General features: G+C 38.7%; 1 protein-coding gene across 7 annotated transcripts in view; it reads right to left on the minus strand.

Annotated features, from left to right (window-relative positions):
• Positions 1 to 19,244, minus strand: part of LOC117874810 (probable palmitoyltransferase ZDHHC14) — a 343,602-nt gene that overhangs the window by 243,828 nt on the left and 80,530 nt on the right. For 3 of the 7 annotated variants that reach the window (XM_034765318.1, XM_034765324.1, XM_034765325.1), the window contains exon 2: positions 8,291 to 8,451. The exons of 1 other annotated variant lie outside the window; for it this stretch is intronic. In XM_034765318.1, the coding sequence (XP_034621209.1) occupies positions 8,291 to 8,451 (161 nt within the window). Of the gene's footprint in view, positions 1 to 8,278; positions 8,452 to 19,244 lie in introns of all 7 variants that reach the window. 3 more of the 7 variants (XM_034765321.1, XM_034765317.1, XM_034765319.1) reach the window with 1 other exon arrangement.

Here is a 19,244-nt window from a genome sequence, read left to right on the forward strand (position 1 = left end):
TGGGGAGGAGCAGAGCCGCCACGGCCGGAGGCTCTGCTCCTCCCCTGACTCTTCGGCTCTGTTTAAGAGCCGAGCTGCCCGAGCGCTACCGGCTTCGGGTAGCCCCCATGCCTCCGGACCCTGCGCCGCCGGAGCCCGGGAGGGGAAGTGCCCGGCCGGCGGCTGGGGTCCGGAGGCAAGGGGGCTGCCTGAAGCCCATAGCGCTCGGGCAGCTCAGCTCTTAAACAGAGCCAAAGAGTCAGGGGAGGAGCAGAGCAACCGTGGGAGGGGAAGTGCGCGGCCGGCATTTTCCCGGACATGCTCGGCTTTTTGGCAATTCCCCCCAGACGGGGGTTTGATTGCCGAAAAGCCGGACATGTCCGGGAAAAACCGGACGTATGGTAACCCTATTTAAGTGTGTGTAAGAAGGGAGGAGAAAAGTGAAGAATCCTGAAATGGTACAGTAGTACTTATACATCAATGAGACTTAGCGATGAATTATAGCTCTGGCTTAACACTGAGTTCTTAGGGCTTTTGAACATGCTGAAAGCAGCAGCAACATCGAACAGATTTGAAGCAACATGGCCTAAGAGATGAATCTGGGAGGGTGTGTGTAAGATTTGAAGAGATACATGGAAGAAATCAGTGTGAAGCTATCGAAGAAATACAAAGCATTTCCCTTTCTTTTCTTCTCTGTAGATATGCCCTTTATAGTTTGAGAGGAAAAATGCCATGACCATCTCTTTAGAAATTTATCTGCAGCACCAATGCTATGCAGAGAGATTAACATTCATGAGGAACTGTTAATCTCTCCTACACATATTGGACAAACCCAGACTCAGGGGATCTCCTCTTCATAAATTCATTCCTCTTACCTCAGTTATCTTTTTCCATGCGGCTTTAATTAAAAAAGAAGTGCATTTGCACTATATTTTTTTCTAATTGCCAAGAATAGACTGAAGAGTATTCCAAATTAAATTTAGTGTAAGACTGATAAAGCAATATCAATGTTTACATTTTAACTGCACAGAAGATAGGAAATTCCAAGTTATAATTCTCACAGCAGCAGTTGCCTCTTTGCATGTACCATGGAATATGGGGTTAAGATAGGTCTAGGGATGGGGAAGGAGAGGGAGATAGGAGAAGAGTGGGACAAAGATTTTGGGGTGGGAAGATAGGGGCAGAAGGGTTTCTAACCATTAAAGCACATTCTCCTCAAGAACCTGGAACTGAATCCAGGATTCATGAGTCTCTGCATTCTTTGCTAGTGGGTTTCACAATTATTTGCTGATAGCAAAGTGTGTGTCTAATCCCCGCTTAAGTGCCTGATTCATATAGAGGACAACCACCTACTACTGCAACTAGTTATTCCGTTAGCTCAAGCGTCAGACATCTGTGATGTCTATCTAAAGGTCCAAAACCTGCTCATGACCCACACTGGAAGTTAATATGGTTTCACATGATGGAATTTCTGTTGGATTTGTTTGTTTGTTTTTACTTAAACTTAGGAAATTACATAAAGAACATTAAGGTTGCAAAGTCAAGCACTCAAAAGTTAGGAAATGCCAAATCTAAGGTTGCCTATGTAACCTTAATTTGACCCCTATGATTCAGTAGTAGAGAGATTGTTTTAACTCTGTATTTGGCACTGGTACGATTGCTTCTGGAATACTGTGTCCAGTTCTGGTGTCCACAATTCAAGAAGGATGTTGATAAATTAGAAAGCGTTCACAAAAGAGCCACAAGAATTATTAAAGGATTAGACAACATGCCTTATAGTGATAGACTCAAAGAGCTCAATCTCTTTAGTTTAAAAAGGAGAAGGGGTGATTTGATTACAGTCTGCAAGTGAACAAATTTTTCATATTGGACTCTTCAATCTAGCAGAGAAAGATATAACACGATTCAATGGCTAGAAGTTAAAGCTAGACAAATTCAGACTGGAAATAAGGTGTAAATTTATTTAACAGTGAGGATGATAAATCACCGGACCAATTAACCCAGATTTTTGGTGGATTCTCCATCACTGGCCATTTTTAAACCGAGAATGGATGTTTTCCTAAAAGATATGCTCTAGGAATTTTTTCAGGGAAGTACTATGGCCTGTTCTATACAAATGGTCATCTTAGATGATCACAATAGGCCCTACTGGCCTTAGAATATATTAATCTACATGATCAACTACGATTTTTTTCAGCCTGACGCACATGTCTGACGCATACATTTTCAGCCAGTACACTTAAAAATTTGGGAAAGTTTTAAGCAACTGAAAACAGGGTCTCAATGGATAGTTTCAGGCAACCTTAATAATAGGCAGCATAGCAGTGCTGCCTATAATTCTGTCTGCCTTCCATCTCCACAGTTCTTAGGATTTTTTTAATCATCCAGGACAGATTTATTCCTTGTATTCTTTATGAATTTTACATCTTGTTTCCAGAGAATGAAAATGAAAGTGAGAAAGCTAAGCTACTCTCTTCACCAATTAGCCAGGATTTTAAAGTAAACACTGCATCCTTCAATAGGGGCCAATAGCGCCTTCCATTGACATCCAAAGGCTGTTATGCTCCTGCCACTTTCTATGTAGACAATCGCTTTACATAAACATCTCTTAAAATCGACTATTATTACAGTCATCTGAAAACCACGGGTACACTTAAAAGTTCCACATAGGAGTGCTGGGTGCCAAAACTGCAGAGCTAATTTGTTGTTCTGAAATTTGTGTACTAACTTCAGATAGCTATCAGTGCACCTGTTCATCTATGTTGCCAAACAGCAGGATTCTAGTGATTGGGGGGGGGGAGGGGGGGGGGAGGGGAAGGGGAGAATCATCACAGCAAGATAGTTACTCTAATAGCCATCATGAATCACTTTTGTAATGTTTCAGATAATCAACAGTATTATTATCTTTATGTATAGTTGCTAAGAAGTTAAGATTTCTTTTTTAGTTTAAAAAATGACTAAAAGCAAAAGTTTAACATAAAAGAATAATAGATTGTACAGGTTTCTGTTTGGAATAAGTTCCTCAAAAACTTCATGATTACTATTACTGGTGTATAACTATCTAGTAAATTTCATTAGCATTTTTATTAACAGGATTATAATTTTATTTTTGCCTAGAGGCAAAATTAGAACCAGACTGAAGAGCCTGAAGAACCCTTTGGTAAGAGGGGTGGGACTGCAGAATCTTCTAGGATTATTCTCAATTATTTTGTCCTGTTTCATTTTATTCTCTCCTGCATTTGCTTTCAAATAGAGATTGGAGAGTCTCCTCATTGCTGGGGGAGGATTTATTTTCTGAGTGCACTGAATTTTCAAAAACTGTCCAAGGAATAATTCCCTAGAATCTTCTATATTTGAGATATTAATGATCTGCATATTTAGAATATTGTCTAAGCATCAGCTCTTCTCCTCCCAATAAATTTTCACTTGGGTTATTGTAGCAAACCTCCCCCAGTGAGGAAAGAAACAAGAGAATTATAACCAGAATGGACTATTTAAGCATAACTCACTCCCAGTGGAGATTTCTCTTCTCTTTTAGCCAGTGGTTCTCAATTTTTTTTAGAATGGGGTCACATACTCAAGGAGGAAATGGAGGGTCAGAACAACCCCTGGACTTGTTTGCAAAATCTTGCCGCACCCCAAGTTAATAAAATGACAGACTATTTCCGCAATTCTACTAGTGCCGTAATTGAAACATCTGGGTTTAAAGAAACCCTCTCTACAAACATTCTGTAATTTGTTAGACTAGATTTTTAGATGTTTTTATTTGTTTGTTTGTTTTTTCTTTCGTTCACTTGACCGAGGAAAGAGGATTTGGGGAATAGTTAAATTTCATCTGAACTTATCAAGCAGCAATTTGGAGAATCATGGGTATTCCAATACTCTTGAAGCAGTATGTGCTCTGCCTCTCAAGATAAGAACACTGCAGCTAATTCAAAGTCAACATGTTATCAAATTCCAATTTAGTCCTATGTGCACAACAATTTTTAGAACTGAATGGTGTGATTGTGGGGCCTAAAGATCTGATATTGTCTCAGTTTCATTTTCTCTACAACCTTGTATTAGCCTTAAACCTTTGCAAAGATACTAACCAACTATCCAATACTGAGCATCACCCTGCCTAGATGCCCATAGCAGTACTCCAAATCCTCAAGAATTTTTCTAAAGACAGTGAATTTCAATCCCAAAAGGCAAGTCTAAATGCTCGCACATGATAGAATGTTCTCAAATTACCATTTCTGAGGCCACACAGACACCTTGAGAAATTCCTTATGAATTCCAATTAAGGAATATACGATCAACATTTGTAGACTATGTCTCAAAATTTAGTACCAAAGAGATTAATTTATGAGAAACCAAAATACACTCAGTGTAGGAATCACTTAGCTTTTTAGATTAGCTCTTTCCAGAAATCAACCTTTACAGTTGTTACCAATCTGCCTCAACCAATTTTACTGACTGATGCACATTTTCAGTTTCCAAAAATAATCTAAACTGTATCAAATATAAGTTTGTATCAAATACAAATAAAGGAGTCATTCACCAAACTCCCTCCCACTGACCGTAGTAAAATCCAATCAATCCACTTGTTGGATCTTATCCCAAAGGAGACTTTTTCTGGGATAACCTGTAACTTACTTTCAGTTTGTGTGTGTGCAAATATAGGGCAAGAAAAGAAGGCAGATCAACATTTCTGGAGACAATATGTCTACAGAGCAAATACAGAACAAGCTGTAGTTCTGCATCCCCCACACTGACCCACTAACATGCCTCAACCTTTACCCAAAGAGAACTCCTTCTTGACAGACAGATCAGTGTCTATATCCATTCAAAGTCTCTTTGTTAAAGTGGTCAACAAGGGGACCAATTAGCATCAAATGTGATGGTGGTTTTTCTGATATGGATTTTTGTCTACAGGGAACTGAATTGAGACCAAACTCATTTCATGAAAAACAACCTACAATTGCCAGGTGATAACTTTTTTATTGAAATATTCATGTTTTCCCAGTAATTTTCATATAGGAATCCTAATGGTTAAAGAGCCTTAATATTCTTAAATCTCTTTACTCTTTATTCAAGTCATACAGATATGTTGCACTCCTTCAGAAATAAATATAATAAAAGTCTAATTACACCATTTGGGAAATATTTGGAACTGGGTATTTGTCATAGGAGAAGATGATAAAAAGAAGATTTGGCAACTGAGGATTTACTGTGTTTGATGGTTGTAGGGGTGGTGGGAAGGGAAGTGGGAGTCATGGGAGCCCCTGGAAGAGTTAAGCAGTTGGTGATGGGAGATCAGATTCAGACAAAAACTCCATTGGGGAGAATATACATTTCTGTGTCATATATTCATCCAAAGTACCTCATGACCGCTTCTTGGATTAAAAGTACTCATCCTCAGGATTCAATAAATATATTTTCCTTTAAATTATAATTAAAATAAAAATATTTCTCCTATTACTTTCGGCTCCAGCACTAAAATAGGCAAAGAAAGTGCACATTTCCCCAAATATTATAATAAAACTGAAGCAATACTACTTAAAAAAATCCTTTACTTCGGTAACCAGCACAACCACAAAAGGGCTTTTTGTGGAATACCAGAATTTTTTTTATTGTTCATTTACACAATAATTATGACAACGTCACAGGATAAGAACATAAGAACAGCCATACTGGGTCAGACCAAAAGTCCATCTAGCCCAGTATCCTGTCTTCCGACAGTGGCCAATGCCAGGTGCCCCAGAGGGAATGAACAGAACAGATAATCATCAAGTGATCCATCCCCTGTCGCTCATTCTCAGCTTCTGGCAGACAGAGGCTAGGGACACCATCCCTACCCATCCTGGCTAATAGCCTTTGATGGACTTATCCTCCATGAATTTATCTAATTCTTTTTTGAACCCTGTCATAGCCTTGACCTTGACAACATCCTCTAGCAAAAAGTTCCAGAGATTGACTGTGTGTTGTGTGAAGTAATACTTCCTTTTGTTTTAAACCTGCTGTCTATTAATTTCATTTGGTGACCCCTAGTTATTGTGTTATGAGAAGCAGTAAATAATACTTCCTTATTTACTTTCTCCACAGCAGTCATGATTTTATAGACCTCTATCATATCCCTCCTTAGTCGTCGCTTTTCCAAGCTGAAAAGTCCCAATCTTATTAATCTCTCCTCATATGGCAGCCATTCCATATTACTAATAATTTTTGTTGCCCTTTTCTAAACCTTTCGCTGAACACATTTTTCATAATCAAAAATGGAGTACATAATGTGCTGAAATTTAAGTCAGTTACTGGGACAGTTGTTTTGTTTTATAGATGAAAAATAAAGTCTGAGACCTGTTTATGAAAAGCTCAGGAAAAACCTATAATACTTTCTAAATAAAAAAAATTATTTGGAGTGGACTGTAGAAAATGCTGCATGACCATGCATCCCCCATTGCCTCTGCACCCATCTCATCCCAAATGGGGAGCATAGTGTGGGAGGAAGAAGGGCTTGTGGATCCAGCAAGTTGCAGACCCACTGACCTGATGTTAATACTCAGATGCCACTGTGTGGCAGGATACACAGAAATCCCCTGTGGAGTACAGCTCTCTGGCATGTAGGGAAGGCAGATCGCCATATAGGCTCCCTGCGTCCCATCCCCCAATGCAGCACAGTGGAACCAAACTAGTTCTGCTGTGGACCCTCCAATCTGCTGAAGGGGGACAGGGGTTTACCGCTAACACACCAATGATCAGTGAATCAATTACTATATTTTATAGTAATACAGAAATACAATTTTATCTGTAGAATAAACACAAGCCAATGACAAATTTGTGTCTCCTTCTATAAAACACAATCAGTTTTCTTCCAGCTGCAACTGTTCTGAAACTGAGCCCTTCAATCAAAACTTGTGTTAGGATTTCAATCATACTGCAACCTCAAGATTCAAACACTGCAAAAAATGCAACCATTACAATTTACAGGGCTATTCTATGGTTCTATAAGATATTAAAAATGAACTGGTTACCTTAAATCTCTGCCAAAGGGTTTGAAAAAGTATTCTAAAGTAATGCATGTAAAAAGTGATAAAAATACCTTTTTTTGGCCCACAAAATCCACCATGTGGGAAGACTTGTAGGTTTCATAATTTATTTTTTTACTTTCATAAGTGTCATTGGAGAAAGAAAAGCCAACTATGGCATCAAAAGATGAACAGAGGAAAAGGTCATAATTTGTATCAGATGGAAGACTCCTATATATGCACAGCCTCACAGTTCGACTGTAGCTTAACATACTTAATTGTAATGGTTTGTGTCTCTTCTGTTCTTACCAGAGTGTAGCTTCCTCTAAAAATTGACTATTGAAGTTGCACTGTAGGGTTTCATGTATGTTTCCCAAGGAATTCTGTATCAAATTAACACAGTGTTGTTGGGAGTTTTTTTGTTTGTTCTTTTTTTGCTTTAGTAAAAAGATTTTTGAATCAGCAACTCTGCAAGGGCTTTGACAGCCAAGTAGCATATCTTTTGGTGTTGACATTTGCAATTATAAAAACTCTGCAATTAGAACTTAGTAAATAATTGCCTTGATGTATGAGCCATATCAGAATCTAGCTCACTGTTCCATAGTTGTGTTGGCTCTGCATGAATAAAAAATAATAAAAGTGTAACTGTTGTAATTGATGGGCAACCTTCTATGGACTATGTCTTCCTATGTGCTTGTATGCCGCCTAACACAAATCAGTACAGCCCTGTGCGGATACAAAATTTGTATCCGCATCCAATCTGCATTCATGGTCCATGGATATAAAATGACTATCTGCAGATTTGCGGGGCTCTACAAATCAGTCCCTGTTCCTAGCTGGGGCCCTTCAGCAGACAATATAAATAAACAACATCAATGTTATAATTAGATGTGATCCAACACAAGGTATGTTACTTAAGAAGGTGCAGAATTTTTAAGAATTTAAAAAGTATTGCATGCCAGTGTCACTTTTCTTCCCATGAACACTTTAAAAAGTACACAAGTATTTTCCTATGCAGTAGGGAACCTTGCATCATATATGGAGAAAAGGCCAGTAACAAATTACAGCAGTAAACTATCATTCTCCATGCCCACCACTGTGGTCAGCAACGTCTGACTGAAGAATTCCTCAGTCCCTTTTCTAGGAGAATCAATACTATTTGTTAGTTGAAATAGTATTATTTCAGAGTGATTACTGTTGAGATGGGAGTTTGTCCTCCACAAGCTGAGCAGCATTCTGCCTCCACACAGTACATTCACACTTGGAAGGAAAGCGAAGGGACAATGACAGACCTTCTGTGTTACCTATTTGTCTTTCCAGGTCTGCTGCTTCATCTGGTGTTGCACGTGGGAGGACTCCAGGATCACTGAAACTAGTACGCATCAGGGTCCCCATCACGAAAAAGAACAGAATCCCACCTATTGCAGGAATAGCAGGTGTAATCTTCTCTGACAAATATGGACAACTACAAGGGAGGGGGAAAAAGAAATAATTGTTAAACTACTAATGTCAAATAGTGCAGTACATGTTCTCAGAAACTATTAAGTCACTTGCCATTAAAGATCTATCTAGGTTAAGATTTTACATTCTATTAAGTCTAGATTGCTTTGCAGTGGAATGCTACTTTTAATAAATCTGAAAGGTGGCTTTAAAAAGCCACACCTATCACTATCCCCTAGTACTGGTTTAATATAATAAAGACTCAAAGAGCATAACAACCACCTCATTGTTAAGTAATATTCCCTTATTACACATAAAACAATGGGAAATTTTTTAAAAGTGAGGAGGTAACACAAAGGAAGAAATTCAATGAATTCTATAAAATGAATTATACTCCACTGTTAGAGGAAATGCACAAGGACGTACATAAATGGCACATGCTTCCTTTATCCCCCTTGGGAGGTATCAGTGTTATGAAAATAGAATGTGGTGCCTCAAGCTTTTGTTTACTCTCTCATTCCATTCTTTGTAATTTATTCTGTAAGCTTGTTTATTTGCTTTAAAAATAAAAGGAGTGCAATAACAGTGCAACACACATGGAAATGAACAACCAAGGTGGTCCACGGCAAGGATAGCCCTTTTTCAGAACAGTAGAGCGTTTATTGTTACCAGACTTAAAAAATGATTACTGGGCTGCAAGGCTATAAAGCACACAGATTTTTTTTTTTTTTTAATTATTCCACTCAGAAAAATCATCATAGATGGAAGCACTGGAACCTAATTTAACTCACAATCATGGTTGTAAGTGAAACGAGAACAACCATTTTCAGTTGTACTTAGACACTGTACAATATAAAACTCCGGCTAATCTCAGAACAACACTAGGTATTGATGGATCATCCTGGTATATGCATGGATTTAAATAATCCAAGCAGTGTGTTATAGAACAGAGAAAGTCAAAATCCCACCCCATTTGATGTATTTATATTCACAATTTAAGCTTTAGTTTAAACCAACAATAAACTGAAAAGCAAATTTCTAGCCAGGTCATGGTTGACAATATAACCTTCCAGATCTGAACCAAGTGTAACCAGCATTGCCTTCCCTAGTCTGCAGATGATCGGAAACAATGACTAAGGGTAGGTCTACAATGCAATCGGGATATGCAGTGTAGACATACCAGAACTAGCTTTGATTGAGCTAGCTTGCTAAAAATAGCAGAGTAGCCACAGTGTCATGGGCTTGCCAGCTAGCTTTATCAAAGTTAACTTGGACATGCCTGCGTGTGCTGCAACTGTCTCCCTCTCCCCATGAATCTCACTAGGATGCTAACTGCCACGCTAAACAATGACAACATTAAATATTTCCATGGCTGATCACTTTAGCAGAGGGAATGGGGAAACGGTAGAAATAATAATTAAAAGTTCAGTTACTGTATAAAGACCATATTTCACACTGTGCAAAGCTCAGGGTGAGAGTTCAGATGTGGATGGACAACAACATGTAGTTCTAAATTTTTACTCTAGCCCATGGCACGTAATTCTATTAACAATGGAATATGGCCCTTTGACACACAGAATTTGACACTGCTGTTATAGTAGCATGTTAGGGAAGGAAAGTTAAAGTACCAACAAAAAAATTGACTTGGTTGAAAGAATAGTCCTAAAAGATCTAATACAATTTAAATAACTGCAGATGAACTTCACAAAGTTTAAGAAATCAATTCTTAACTTGTTTAATATATCAGAAAAGCCAGTCAAAACCAACAACCTACAAGTATCTTTTATACAAATCTGAAACTATTATAGCGGTCAATATATGTCTTGTGCATACAGAATTATTAAAAATCAACCCACTGCATTGGACTCTGAAACAACAGTGCAAGTCGGCTCTAAGGATATATTTTGAAGTGAAATATTGGGAACATGAAACCTTACTATTATAATAATAATCAATATTAAATAAAGCACCGTACATTATTTTTGGTTGCATTATTCATATCAGACTCCAAAGAAACGGGAACTAAAAGTCTGTAGGTCACATGAGTGCTGGAAGGTAACTTGAGATATACCTGTGGAACAGTAAAAAGCTATAAAAATTTTGGACAAATGCCAAAGCAGCACTGCTGACAATGTTTAGATATAGACTTCATCCAGAATCACCACTCATTCTAGGAATGATCATTAAAAATGGATGCTTAAAGTGTCACCATAAAATATGTAATCATTTGTTATGTGCTAAGATTAGCATTCCATGATATTGATGGAAAAAAATCCAACTTTCCACATCAAAAGATTAAAAGACCAAAGAGGCAATACATTATATTACAAATGAGAAAATTATCTAACAAAAATATTAAAATCTCTTGATAAATATCTAGCTGAAACACAATCAAACTCTGAAGAAAATCAGACCCATCAAAATTTGAAGATACTGTTTCACTCCTTACAAGGGAAAGGGCTTGTCTAAACTAAAAACTTGGGTCTGTCAGATGATTAAAACAATCGCAATTAATCATGTGATTAAAAAAACAGTCAATCACAATTTGAATTAATAGAATATTAGTTAAAGCATAATAGAATACCAATTTAAATTTATTTTAAATATTATTGGATGTTTTTCTACATTTTCAAATATATTGATTTCAATAACAGAATACAAAGTATATGGTGCTCACTTTATTTTTTATTACAAATGTTTGCAGTGTAAAAAAGATAAAAATAGTATTTTTCAATTCACCTCATACAAGTACTGTAATGCAATCTCTTTATGGTGAAAGTGCAACTTGCAAAAGTAGAATTTTTTTTAACTTGGAGGAAATTAATTTGTTAATACTTGTAAGACACGTTGAAGATTAAAAGCACTACAAAAATGCTACTTAGTAATAACCTGGAACCAACTGCTTTGATGTTCTATGAAAGGGACACCATCAATTTAAAAAATCATTTCTACCTGGGAATTTGATCCCTATTAAATCAATTAATGTGACCTCCTGTATAAGACAAGTCATAGAATTTCACCCATTTACCCCTGTATTGAGCCTAACAACACGTGTCTGACTACAGCATATCTTCCAGGAAGCCCAAGTAATTCCTCAAAATTACTGTAAATGGATTAGAAAAACAGTATTTATTTTTCCCCCCACTGTGTTTACTGTCTCCACTTGACAGAACTTGGTGGAGTCAGTTTCACTCAGTTGCACTTCCTGTCTCATTTTGTAGCTGTGCCAGATAGGGAAACTTCCTGCAATATGTCTGGGAGATCATATCGTATTAAGTGCATGAATGGTTTATATATTATTGCAGGCCAGGGATTGTGTGCACTCCACAGGATTAACACAGCAGCTCCAGGAAGTGAAAATAGTAAGGGAGGATTAAAGCGAATTATTCAGATTATAACACCTCCACAGAGGACCAACTCCTGGGAAAGCTCACATATTCTGGTTCAAACTGGATTCTCCAGAGACCACAAAAACAGCCCAATCTTAAACTTACTTTGGGACTTTGTTCTGATTCCTTTAGACTAAAAACTGGTATCAACTTGTAACCATGAGGAAACCCAATTGTGGGGTTTGAAGGACTGACATTGTCACTTGAGGGTGATGACTGGTTAGCTTTTTAGCGTGCATGTAGGTTCTTTTCTTGTTTTTATATGCCTTCTCTGAAATTCTTTCACCTTCAGAATAAATGTGTTTGCTTAGAAGGAGCTCTCTGGTAACTTGTAACTGCTGGCAATATACTGTTCATAGCCCTTGAAAAGCCAAGCATAGGAAATGCCTTTTAGGCAGACTGGCTTGCTGGGGACAGCACAGTGTAGATCGGGGAGCTGTGCAGTCTCAAAACCCCCAGTCAGAAGGGAGTGAGACACTGATCTCCACCCAAGAGAGTGACAGCTGGAAGCCAGAAACGTTTAAGTGGGTGCCCTTGTAGGACCACGGAGGGGAAAAATACAAGTGCAGTAACCTTGAAACTGTGACACTAGCATGATGATAATCACAGATTGCACACTGCTTTAGAGGAAGAGCTCTTATATATACTCTGCCCTAGGTTCTGTAAGAGGGTGTTCTCCACTAACGGAAGTAGCAAAGCTGACACTGAAGAAACAGCAGGTAGACACATGCAGAGAGAGGAAGAAAATAAAAGACCTAAGTTTGTCTAGTATGATTATTCTCAGCCTGCCCAGGTGGCAGTTTTAAACAGCAAAGGAGCAGGAAAAAAATTCACACACAAACAAAAACTTTGTACTTTTTTTATATAAAGGAATTTTTATAAGAATTCTAGAAAAGCCATTCTAGGACATATAATTTCAAAGAAGTTTCATAAAAAAAATTATATATTTGAAATTGATCGTTTTTTAAAAATTCAAAGCTGATAATGACCCTCTAAATGCATTTGTGCTGCTATGTAAAGCTCAACATACATTAAAAACAGTTTAGTTGTTTTTAGAACTGGTCAAATACTACCAAACATTTCCCCAGTTGTTCAAATTTTTGAATTCACTTGCTTTAGCTTCACTTGCATTCCCTGGTGTGTTCACTTTCCTCAGACAATTTGGCTAGAGCTGTACTAGTAAGTGATTTTTTTATATTTTTGGTAGTTGTGGAAAAAAATTGGTTTCCAGTCAACCTAAAATCAAGATTTTTTTGAATGTTCAGTGAATTAAAAAGTCAGAAAAGTTTCATTTTGAGTCAAACTCGTTTAATTCAACCTAAAATTAACAATTTTGGGCATTTTAACCAATTTTAAAAATAAAAGCAAGGGGAATTTGCAAAATCAGGGGCTTGATCACAAAACAGGAAAGAAAGAAGATGTTGGCAGTAAGCACTCCCTCCCTCCCACCACTCAATAGCTCAGTGATTAGGGCATTCACCTGGGACGTTGGAGGGAGACCAAGGTTTTAATCTTCCACTCTTGACTTGACCCCAGGTCTCCCACCTCCCAGGTGAGTGCCCTAACCACTGGGCACAACCACCATTACCATTTTGTGAATGATGCTTCAGTAGCTCGAAAAATTACGCTTAGTTTGAAAATGTCAAAACGGCTCATTTTAACATTTCCAAAAAAAAGAAAAAATTTTTTTAACAAAACAATCTAAATCAACATCAATTCACTAAAATGTTTCAGACAACCCAAATCCGCATTTTTTGGTGAAAAAGTTTCAACTAAAAAAATTTCACCCATCTCCAATTCTGGCAAATATGTTTCTTTACAGGTATAAGTTTGTGTTCACAGACACATATTTTTAAAGCAAATATTGGAGAATATTCCCTGAAAGCAAATTTTGAGCTTTTAAAACAAAATATTCCCACCAGAATGGTAGTGGCAGTTCTTCCTTAAAAAAAAAAAAAAAGGCATTTATGACACTGACAGCTCGGGAACCCAATGAAAGAGACAAATAAATCTCCATCCTTCCGTAGCTCTATTAAATAAGAAGCATTAAAAAAAAATTTAAATTCATTTCCCTATAACAGCTATTCAATGGCCTACGGGAAGTGAGCTGGTGGCCTCAGCCAATCTCCACACACCAGAAAACAACTGTCACTAATTGGCAGCTTGGTGATAGAGAGAACAAAGATTAATGGACCATACTTGGAAGTATCATTGACAGACTCCACTCAACACTCTTACAGTTACATTAACTGTCTTCAGTTTCAGAGATTGCACCATAGTTTGGATCTGTATCTCCCCAAACAAAAGAATCCAAAGGGTAAGGGCAGAGTGCAATTTTACAGCTATATTTTTCCATAAAATAGTCTGCTTTTCTCAGATCATTTTTAGAAGCTGTGTTTGAAGGTTAAAATGTGGGAGGACTGGTCTGTCATTGCTGGATAAAAATAGAACACACTGGTGCTGGAGAGATAATTATCAAGCACTGTCCCCTGAACTAAGTATGCCTAAGGAATGATAAAACATCTCTTCTTAACACCCAAAAACCCTTTTAATTGTATAACCATGCTTGGACAAGGGCACTGAGTTTTGCAGAAAAGTAAGGACATGTAAGAAGAGCAGTGAAGAGAGCACAGCAAGAACCCTACAGCCTTTGTGCTCTTTACTAGAAAAGGGATGAAGAAAGAAGCAGATTGCAAACCTTCACCAGAAAGGTCAAGGCATTTCTGAACAGACCTCACTGACAGTTGTTGTTATGGTCTGCTAGGAAGATGCAGCAAATGACAAATCCAATATTGACTTTGCCGGCTTAGCTCTGCAGCTATAAAACACATTAATAGACAAATACAGCCACTTCCTACAGACAAAACAACAAAGAAAGCCTTTCATACCTCTGAGCGACTGGAGGAATCTGATTTTGATCTCCATCTGCTAATTGGAGGGTGGGGAATTAAAAAAATACCCCCATAACTGAAGAATCTGGATTTTATGTAAGATGTATGACACAGAAATCAGAGGTGTAGCCTCACATGGAATCTTTTTTTTTTTTTTTAAACTCATAAAAAATACTGTGACCCACATACATGGTATCACCTGAAGTAGAATACATTCTTACTCGCTTTTCATTCTTAAATTTCTGTTACATGAGGGGAAAAAAAGATATACTGTACAAAAGACAGTAGTAGTTTAATAAATAGGGAGAAATATAAACAGTGATAAAAATTATGAATTGTTCTCTTTGATCTACATTACCAGACTTATCTTTAGTTCCATAGATACAGGTTAAATATCTGCAACGGATGTATCTGCAACAGCTATAAGTGCAATGTTTTGTCTAATGGCAAGAGATGGAGACAAACTTCTGCGTTCTACTTCTAGCTGTCACTGCTTCACTGTCTGAATGAGATATGTTGCTTAACCCAGTGGGTCTCAAACTTCTTGAACTCCAGGATCCCTTATTTCCCCCTCCCCCACTTATTTGTAGACTTTGTTCCCACCTTGGTCACGCACCTATCAGCCAGAATGGAGGTCCCTCCATCCATTCTCTCCCTTCAGTCTTGCTGGGGCTGCGGATGAAACCGGTTGTTTCCCAGGGCTAGACTGGCAGACACAGAGTTCATATCAGTCACTGCTTTGACATATTATTTCCTCTTCAAACAAATGTTTTTCACAGCATGAATTTTCATTCAGCTGTGTTCTCTACCAAGCATTTATGTGAGTTGATGGTGAATCTGATGTATCCAAAGGGAGGAGAGGGGGAGGAAAAACTGAGGTGCAAAGAAAGAACACCCAAAGTTAGGCCACGATTCTGCAATCAAATCCACTTGATTTCAGTGGGGCTTGACAACAATGGACAAAAGGTCTGCACTACCAGAGCTGACTTGTAGGATCAGGGCCTAATATGGTAAGTGAACAAGACAGTTATTTTCACTAATTTTATTTATTTCACTTAATTTTATTGGATTGGGGGCTTTTATACCAAGCCCCCAATCAGATTTGGGACCCCATTGGTGCAGGGTGCTGTACAAACACAAAAACAAGACTGGATGTGGATATAACATACAAGCAAGTTAATATGGTAAAGTACTAGCACAACTTTATTACACGTACTGCAGGGCTTTTTTGGTTTGTAATTGGGTTTAGAAATAGGGAGGTTAGTACTAAGAAAAGGAAAGAAGGGGAAGAGGAACAGTCAGAGGTTGTCTTCGGTCTAGCCATCAGCAAGCTATATTTTGTAGGCATCATGGCATAGGTGAGTCTTAAGGAGGGATTTGAAGGAGTATATGGTAGCAGCAGTTGAGATTTTGTCAGGGATTCCCCCCATGCATGCATAAGGAGAAGCACAGGAGCATTTACAGGAGAAGCTGACTGGCAAAGTAAAGTACACCAATACAAAAAAATGTCACACCAAAAATCACACGATATTCAGGTTGCTTCCAGTCCCAAGAGACCACCCCAGATCAATTGGTACCCTAGATCTTACACCATAGACAACACCTGTAACCAATCCTATAATAAACTATCTAAAGGTTTACTAATTAGGAAAAAGGAATAAGAGTTCTTTACAGGATAAAGCAAGCAAACATACACACAAATGAGTTACCATCTAGATCCTAGAAGTGACAGAGTTGTAGTGATCTGTCAATTCAAAGTATCTTTCAGGGTGGACCCAGGAGGTAACCCCTGGGGATCTCTGGCTTCTGTTGTTTCTCTGGCTCTGTGAGAGTTCAAGCAGCAAAGAGATAAAAATAGTTGATGCAAAGATTTTCCATTACCCAGCACTCAAAGCGATGGGACGAGGCCTTCTCTCCATACTTTTCCATGGGCAGATGGGACAATTAACACAGTTTTTGTCTTTTAATGTCTCACTTAAACGTTGACAGTCCTCCTGGATGAATGGGGGGGACAATTCCCTGCCTGGGTTCACAAGCTCAGAGCAAACATTTTCAAAGTTATAAAGCAAAACTTACATATTTTCTTATAGCATGGAATATAGACATTATAACTGAGATTACAAGCATTTCATAGAGTCTAAACACTAAATACATTCTTAGAAGACTAATACCTATTCTAAGCAAAACTAACAAGTCTGGTATCCAGCTATAAGTTTGTCAGTTCTTAGCTAATGCCTGCAGATTTGGCAAGAGCTGGCATCTGGTCTGCCAGCATCACAGACACAATATAATATTTGTATGTGTACAACTAGCACTACAAAATTCCCAATCGCCCCCAAAAGTTCATGGTCAAAGCATAGTCGAGCACAGCACATTAATGTGGCTGGCCATTAGAGTGCTCTTTCAAGGCCTCTGTCAACTGTACAGCATCCCGTTGAGCTCTTGAGCTTGGCTGTTCAAGGTCCATGGACAGCTACTCCACCTCTGCCCTGGCAGCTTTTTTGCCTCACAAATACTATGCAGGACAACAGGCAGCTATATCTATTGGGATATTTTTCTCACTGAGATCCAATCTAGTAAGTAAACACCACCAGAGTCCCTTCAAGCAATGAAAGCACATTCAATTGTCATTCTGCACCTGCTGAGTCAATAGTTGAATCTTTCCTTGGTGCTGTCAAAATGGCCAGCATACAGCTTTATGAACCAGGAGAGCAAGAAGTAGGCTGGTCCCCCCAGAATCACTGCTGGCATTTCAATGTGGCCAATGGTAATCAGCTGGTTGGGAAAAAATGTCCAGCTGCAGCTTTCTGAACAGTTCTGTGTTCTTAAAGTTGCAAGTGTCATGCACCTTCCCTGAGCAGCCCATACCAATGTCCGTAAAATGACCTGGGTGATCCACTAATGCTTGCATAACCATAGAAAAGTAGCCGTTTTCTATTCATGTACTCTGTGGCAAGGTAGCCCAGTGCCAAAATAGGGATATGTGTGCCGTCTATTGCTCCACCGCAGTTCAGGAACCCCATTGTTGCAAATCTATCCACTACATTCTTCACATTGCTTAGAGTCACAGTTCTGCGTAGCAAGAGATGATTAATGGTCCTACACATCTGTATGACAACAGCTCCTACTGCAGATTTTCCAACTACAAAATGATTTCCCACTGACCAGCACCAATTCAGCATTGCAACTTTCCACCATGTGACCACCACCAATTCTCCACTGGTGTCCCTGTTCTGTTGCAAAGTTCAACACATAGATCCAGGAATGTAGGCTTTCGCATCCGAAAGTTCTGCAAGCCATTGCTTATTGTCCCAAACCTGCACTACAATGCAATCACACCAGTCAATGCTCATTTCTCAGGCCAGAAGCAGGGCTCCACTGTCTGCAGCTGCTCAATGAACACCACCAACAACCTTGAATTAGTTTTTATGTCCTTCAACAACCTCTCCTTGACGATATCTTCCTGCCCCCCATGTTATGGTTCTTCCTGCGGGTCTTCAAATGCCAGAGGATTGTAAGTCCTTTGTTTGCAGAGCTCTGTGGGTGCCATGTTTCTGTCAGTGATGGTGCACAGTGAAAAGTTCCACACAGGTTTGTGGGATTTTAAAAAGCAGCAAAAAAATGTTGGGACCTGTTTCGCATCATGAGATGGAGAAAGTTGTATGATGGGAACTTGACCACTTGCCCCTAGTCATTCCTACATGACTCACTTCTATCCCAAAATACATTGTGAAAGTTTTCCAAAAGGGATTGAGCCATGCAGTGGCACATGACAAACCGGGATACCTACCTCTGATGCATCTCACTTACATTGACATGCACTTCTGGTGAGTATGCACACCACCAGCACAAACAGCCACATATGCACGCACATGAGCGATATACTAACTGTGGCAGCTGTACACCAACGTAACTTGCGTTGGCCAATCAGCCTCTCCTCTACACACTCTGGGCAGCCTCCCTACCCCATCCAGGAGTGATGTGTTGCAAGGCCTTCTGAATATTTTGCTGTACTCAAATTACATTTCTCCAAAGTGGAGAGAAAGCAAAAAGATAAAACAAAACAAACCAAACCCCAAAAACTTTGACAGAGGCAGGTTTTTTTTCTAAATGTTCACAGTTCATTCTCAGATTTCTGCCCAGTGTAGGATTCAAAACACCAAAGCTGCTAGAATCTGTGAATGTAATTAATTATTTTTCCCCCTGGAGACTATCTCAGGAACCCCTTGCTCAAATGGACCCACATTTGGATAATTAATCCTACCCTATACACCCATGAGGTACAGCAAATTTCAAGACAATTTGTGTAAGTGCACAAATACTAGAGCACTCAGAAGAGTCATTCTTTTAACAGGAAGGGCTTCCCAACTTTAGCTAGAGGACAGATGCCGCTTCATTGTAATATTGTAAAAAATTAAAGGGAAAATGAAGGGGAGGGGCACAACATATTCCTCATCAGCATAGCAGGCTCAGAGAGATGTGAAGTGGCCCACTCATCTCAGTGAGATGTTCTCAGCTGAAAAAGAATACTCAGTGAA

Source organism: Trachemys scripta, chromosome 3 (genome assembly GCF_013100865.1).
Source record: "Trachemys scripta elegans isolate TJP31775 chromosome 3, CAS_Tse_1.0, whole genome shotgun sequence".
Taxonomy (NCBI): Eukaryota; Metazoa; Chordata; order Testudines; family Emydidae; genus Trachemys; species Trachemys scripta.